Raw genomic sequence first — 7,127 nt, forward strand, 5'->3', positions numbered from 1 at the left:
GATTTTAAAAAACTGTCAGTATTCAAAAATTTCAATTTCGGCATTTTGAATACATTGAAGTGCAGTGGAGGGGTTTGGGGTCTTTTAGACCCCCGATCCCTCCCATAAAGAGTTCCTGTCACTGCCTATTACTGTCACAAGGGATGTTTACATTCCTTCTCACAGCAATACAAGTAATCAGATTTTTTTTTTTTAAAAAAACGTGCTAAAAATAAAAAAAATTAAATAAAATAAATAGGAAAAAAATAAAAAATTTTAAAGTGCCCCCCGTCGCCATGAACTTACACACAAAAGAAAACGCATACGTAAGTCGCGCCCGCAAATGAAAATGGTGTTCCAACCACACATGTGAGGTATGGCCGCGATCAGCAGAGCGAGAAAATAATTTAAGAACAAGACCTCCTCTGTAACTCTAAACTGGTAACCATTAAAACATTTTAAAGCGTCGCCTATGGAGATTTTTAGGTACCGCAGTTTTTAGCGATTCCACGAGTGTGCGCAATTTTAAACTGTAACATGTTACGCATCCATTTACTTGACATGACATCATCTTTCAAAATATACACATATTATATACACAGGGCTGCTGTTAGAAATCACGGGGCCCCGTACAGCCTACCTGGAAGGGCCCCCCCCCCCCCCCCCACCGAATATATCAAGACAATATTTTTACTAAAAATACACTAAAATCATTATTAGTGGACACAAACATAACAGTGAACTTGTGTGAATTAGTCCTTTTTAATTGTTTTTTACATAAAAAATATATATAATTTATTTTAAAAATGCTAAAAATGTTAACAATTATTTTATTTTACAATTTCTTTCATTTCATTTATTACAATGTTTATTTTTTTTTCTTTGTTTTTTTTTTTAATTTGTTATTTCTTTACAGGACAGGGGAGCCTGCAGCACTGCAAGGGGGGGGGGGGGGTGCAACACAGTGAAGGGGGGAACACAGGGAGGGGGGGGATCAGGAGCAGGCAGAACAGGGAGGGGGGATCGGTGTCGGAGAAGCAATTACAGGAATAATGCCCCGTGTCTGTGTCTCTCCCTGCAGCAGCTGAAAGTGGGAAATACTGGCTTTCAGCTGCAGTAGAGAGTCACACAGGGCTTCCTTCTGTAATTGCCCCTCCTCCCGACTGCACCAATTCCCAATGCTGTTGGGGCCCCCCCTGTGTGCCTGGGCCCCCTACAGGAGGACTGGTCCCCACCCCCCTATCAGTGGCCCTGTATATACATATATTTCACAATCTACAATATATAAAAAATTGGGCTAACTTTACTGTTTAGTTTTTTTTTAAATGCAGTAAAATGTTTTTTTTTTTTTCAAAAAAAGTTGCGTTTGAAAGACGGCTGCGCAAATACCAACAAAACAATATTGCAACAACCGCCATTTTATTCTCCAGAGTCTTTGCTAAAAATATATATACATAAAAATATATATACATAAAAATATATATATAATGTTTGGAGGTTCGAAATAATTTTCTAGCAAAAAATTATGATTTTAACAACGTGTGTCAGAAATAGTCCCGGTCCATAAGTGGTTAAATGCAAAACGGTTCCATAGACTTCAATGGAGAAGCTGCAGAAAATGCATGGAGTGCGTTTTTGCCACAATTTGCGTTTTGCTTCCCAACAACAAATTGTAAAAATTAAAATCATAAAAAATGGCGGCAAAATCGCACGTGCAAAAATAAAAAACGCACATCAGAAACATTCAAAAGCAAACTGCTTAGGTGGGAGCCGAGTCTTAGACCTTTGCTGCAGCAAATCGACGCCTTTGCATTTTAACAAAGCAGGTGGTGTGAATCTACCCTGAAAGAATACTATTTGGGGGGAAAAAAAGTGAACAAATTTATTAATTACTTGCTGACCGCCGCAAGTAAATATACTGCGGCGGTCAGCCCCGGCCAGGCAAAGTGACGTATATATACGTCACTAGCCTGTCACCGGCTTGTGAGCCAATAGCGGGCGAGCGCGCGCCAGCTGAGGCGCGCGCCCACCGCGGCTCGTTCACTAAGCAGTCCGTGCGTGTGACCGGCGGACCCGATGTCCGCCGGTCACTCGCCGATAATCGGTATAGCGGGAGAAAGGCGGAGCGGCTAATGGAAACAAGCCGCCTGTCATTCTGCCCTGTGTAAAAATGGAGATCAGACGGTTCTACTATGTAGGACCGTTGATCTCTGTTTTTACACCAATAGCCATGTCCAATCACAGTTAGAAACACGCCCCTAGGACACACTTAACCCCTCCCTGTCCAATACAGTTAACCCCTTCCCTGCCAGTGTCATTTTTACAGTAACAGTGCATATTTATAGCACTGATTACTGCAGTAATGTCACTGGTAACCCCAAAAGTGTCAAAAATGTCAGTCAAGGGTCCGATGTGTCTGCCGCAATGTCGCAGTCCCGCAAAAAAAATCGCAGATCGCCGCCATTACGCGTTCAAAAAAAACCACCAAAAATGACAAAAATCTTTCCCTTTGTTAGTAAACGTGACAACTTTTGCGCAAACCAATCAAAATACGCTTTTTGCGATTTTTTTTTACCAAACATATGTAGCATAAAACAAATTGGCCGAAAATGTTAAAAAATTTTGATTTTTACATTTTTTTTTGGGGAATTTCATATAAAAAAATGTGAAAAATATTGTTATTTTTGCAAAATTTACACTATTTTTTTGTTTATAGCGCAAAAAGTAAAAATCGCACAGGTGATCAAATACCACCAAAAGAAAGCTCTGTTTGTGGGAAAAAAAGGACATCAAATTCGTTTGGGTACAGCATTGCACGACCGCGCAATTGTCCGTTAAAGTCACGCAGTAGAAAATCGTAAAAAAAACCCTGGTCAGGAAGGGGGTAAAATCTTCCGGGGCTTAAGTGGTTAAAAGAGCAGTGCGTGACAGACAGCCCAGAAATCTCAAAGAACTGGAAGACTTTTGTAAGGAAGAATGGGCAAAGATACCTCAAACAAGAATTGAAAGTCTGTTGGCTGGCTACAAAAAGCGTTTACAAGCTGTGATACTTGCCAAAGGGGGCAGCACAAGATATAAACTCTGCAGGGTGCCCAAACTTTTGCAGACGCCATTTTTTTTGTTTTCTGTTATTTTGAAAGTGTAAATGATGGAAATAAAATCTAACTTTTGTTGACATATTATAGGAATGTCTAATCTGTAATTTGATGCCTTTTGAAGATTTTTCCATTTTTCCTTGGCTTCTTTATGCACATTAATACAAATTTTTTTTAAATTAATACAAAAAAATATATAAATAAAAATATATATTATTTGTGTGCTATCGCTATTTTTTTTTTTATTTCTAATTTTTTCTTTTAGTGACAAAAAAAAAAATAAACCATGAAAAAGATTAACAGAAAAGGAAAAAAAAAAAAAACACAAAAACGCATTACAAAGGTATATATTGATTTTAATTTCATCTTTGCGGTTTGCAGCTGAAATCTGAGGCTAATTCCAGCCATGAGGATCACTCCACTCATCTTGACCTGCTGATTCGGGGATTTAACCTCTTGCTGACAGCAGCTGCCTTATGGGTAAAGGACTGATTCATCAGAGGCTGCTGCCGGCAAAGGGTTAAAGGGTATCTGCAGTGTGGCATCCTCTGTGGAATTGAGTAACCCCAGAAGTATGTGGTGTTCAGTTTCGGGTGGAGTTGCTCCTCTACATATTAGAAGCTTGGATGGCATTGTGATAATTGCAGAGGCCGCGGAGATCTGGAGGCTCACACTGAGGCGCCCTTAATCCACATCGGGCTCTCTGCCCGCCGGTGCTCCAGTAGCGGCGTTGTTGGATGGGCACCAGGCGCGATGTCTCGCTCGGCTCTATGTGGAGATATCCGAGATGCCGGGAATCCCAACCGCTTTGTCAAGTGCAAGGAATGGGAGCCTGCGGCCACTTCACTTAAGGGAATGTTTTATTTTTCATGAGATAAAAATATTTCTACTCAGAAGAGATATTTCAGTTCTAGGTGGAGTCGGTTGGGTTGTATCACTGGCCGGCCACTTATAAGTCTCGGAGTCTTGGATACTCCGGCAGTGAGTCCCTTCCCAGACTTGTTCCTGTCCATCTGGGAGTTCCAGGGTGTTCCCTTCTAGATTTATGTGTATTTTACATGTACTGTATGTGGGCAACCATTTATTGTATAAAAGAAGACATCAACCCCCAAATGTATGACCAAAGTCAGGGGTGACATCATCTTAGTATGTCCTTCTCTACCCTCTGTTATCCTTCTCATCTCCCATCGTCCCTTTCATCCCCTGTCCTCCTCTTCCCCCTCATTCCCTAGAAGGATCATTACCATCCCCCATTCTTCTCCACCTTCTCCCAACATCTTCTTCATCACTCATCCTCTTGATTATCCCCCATCCTCCTCTTCACCCCCTATACCATCCACTTCCTCATCCCCACCCTGACCCCTCAACCCCATTCTGTTCCTTATCCCCATCCCCCCCTTATCCACATTCTTTTCCTCATCCCCACCCGACCCGACCCCTCAACCCCATTCTGTTCCTTATCCACATTATTTTCCTCATCCCCATCCACTCCCTCATCCCCAACCCCGACCCCTCAACCCCATTCTGTTCCTTATCCCCATCCCCCCCTTATCCACATTCTTTTCCTCATCCCCACCCGACCCGACCCCTCAACCCCATTCTGTTCCTTATCCACATTATTTTCCTCATCCCCATCCACTTCCTCATCCCCAACCCCGACCCCTCAACCCCATTCTGTTCCTTATACACATTCTTTTCCTCAGAGTCATCCCCATCCACTCCCTCATCCCCACCCGACCCGACCCGACCCGACCCGACCCCTCAACCCCATTCTGTTCCTTATCCACCACATTCTTTTCCTCATCCCCATCCACTCCCTCATCCCCACCCGACCCGACCCCTCAACCCCATTCTGTTCCTTATCCACCACATTCTTTTCCTCATCCCCATCCACTCCCTCATCCCCACCCCACCCGACCCAACCCCTCAACCCCATTCTGTTCCTTATCCACCACATTCTTTTCTTCATCCCCATCCACTCCCTCATCCCCACCCGACCCGACCCGACCCCTCAACCCCATTCTGTTCTGTATACCCCATCCTCTTGCTCATCACTCATCTTCTTTCTCAACCCCTGTTCTTATCCCCATCCTCTTCTCTCCTCATCTTCCATCCTCCTCCCTATACTAAAATCCTTCTCTTCTTGATCCCCCATCCTTCTCATTCCCCATTCTTTTTCTTATTCCTGTTTTCCTTCCTCATCCTACTGTTCTGTATACCCCATCCTTATCCTTATCTTCATTCCTATGGTCTTCCTCATCCCCCATCTTCTTTCCCATACTCGTCCCTGTGCTCTATCCCAGCCCTCTTCATCATCCCCCATCCTTTCCCTCCTCATCTTCCATCTCCCTCCTCATCCTAAAATCCTTCTCTTCTTCATTCCCCATCCTTCTCATTATCCATTTTTTTCCTCATCCCTATCTTCTTCCTCCTCCTTCTTCATCCTACTGTTCTGTATACCTCATCCTTATCTTCCTCTTCATTCCTATGGTCTTCCTCATCCCTCATCTTCTTTCCCATACTCGTCCCTGTGCTCTATCCCAGCCCTCTTCATCATCCCCCATCTTTTCCCTCCTCATCTTCCATCCCCCTCCTTATCCTAAAATCTTTCTCTTCTTCATTCCCCATGCTTCTCATTATCCATTTTTTCCTCATCCCTATCTTCCTCCTCCTTCTTCATCCTACTGTTCAGTATACCCCATCCTTATCCTCCTCTTCATTCCTATGCTCTTCTCCATCCCTCATCTTCTTTCCCATAGTCGTCCCTGTGCTCTATCCCAGCCCTCTGCCTCATCCCCCATCCTTTCCCTCCTCATCTTCCATCCCCCTCCTTATCTAAAAATCTTTCTCTTCTTCATTCCCCATCATTTCCCTCCTCTTCTTCCATCTCCCTCCTCATCCCAAAATCTTTCTCTTCTTCATTCCCCATCCTTCTCATTATCCATTTTTCCTCATCCCTATCTTCCTCCTTCTTCTTCATCCTACTGTTCAGTATACCCCATCCTTATCCTCCTCTTCATTCCTATGCTCTTCCCCATCCCTCATCTTCTTTCCCATACTCGTCCCTGTGCTCTATCTCAGCCCTCTGCCTCACCCCCCATCCTTTCCCTCCTCATCTTCCATCTCCCTCCTTATCCTAAAATCCTTATTTTCTTCATTCCCCATCCTTCTCATTATCCATGTTTTCCTCATCCCTATCTTCCTCCTCATCCTCAACTGTACTGCTCTGTATACCCCATCCTCCTTTTAATCCTCAGTCCTCTCCCTCATCCTCAATCCTTCTACTTATGATTCCCATCAGCATCTTCCGCTATTTTTTCTCATTCCTCATTCTTTTACCTTTCTCATTCTGCATCCTCCTCATTATCCCTTTTTGCCATCTTCTCCCATCCTCCTCCTCCCCCTTTCTTTTTTCCCATTCTTCTAAACTGCACCTCAATCCTCTTCCTCATCACCAACTTCACCATCCTTTAACATCCTTCTCAACCCCAGCCTCATTCCCAATCTCTTCTTCATCCCCTTTCCTTCCCTTCCTCGTACTCTTTCCTCCTCCTTATCCTTCTTCTCCTCTTCAGTCCCATCCTCATCATTCCCCATTTTAACCTCATCCCTATCTTCCTCCTCCTCATCCCCAACCCTACTGCTCCATATACCCCATCCTCCTTCTCATCCCCAATCCTCTTCCTCATTCCCCACCCTTCTACTCCTGATCTCTATGAGCTTCATACTCATCTTTCTCATTTTATTAACTTCCTCATTCCTCACCCCCCATCTTCCTCCCACTTCTTTTTTCCCCATTCTCCTAATCTTCACCCCCATCCTCTTCCTCATCACCAACTTCACCATCCTTCAACATCCTTCTCAACCCTAGCCTCATTCCCAATCTCTTCTTCATCCCCCTTCCTTCCCTTCTTCGTACACTATCCTCCTCCTTATCCTTCTCCTATTCAGTCCCATCCTCGTCATTCCCCATTTTAACCTCATCCCCATCTTCCTCCTCCTCATCCCCAACCCTACTCCTCCATATACCCCATCCTCCTTCTCATCCCCAAT

At 43.9% G+C, this 7,127-nt stretch overlaps 1 protein-coding gene across 1 annotated transcript in view; it reads right to left on the reverse strand.

Annotated features, from left to right (window-relative positions):
- The window catches only part of LOC309566868 (uncharacterized protein), a gene marked incomplete at both ends in the record, with an annotated part of 28,010 nt that extends 21,572 nt beyond the window's left edge, over positions 1-6,438 (reverse strand). Inside the window, one exon of the mRNA XM_082272216.1 lies at positions 6,414-6,438. Coding sequence (XP_082128342.1) covers positions 6,414-6,438 — 25 coding nt within the window. The remainder of the gene's footprint in view (positions 1-6,413) is intronic.
- Between the last annotated feature and the right edge of the window lie 689 nt (positions 6,439-7,127).

This window comes from Pelophylax lessonae (assembly GCF_965119305.1).
Source record: "Pelophylax lessonae genome assembly, chromosome: 11".
NCBI classification, from domain to species: Eukaryota; Metazoa; Chordata; class Amphibia; order Anura; family Ranidae; genus Pelophylax; species Pelophylax lessonae.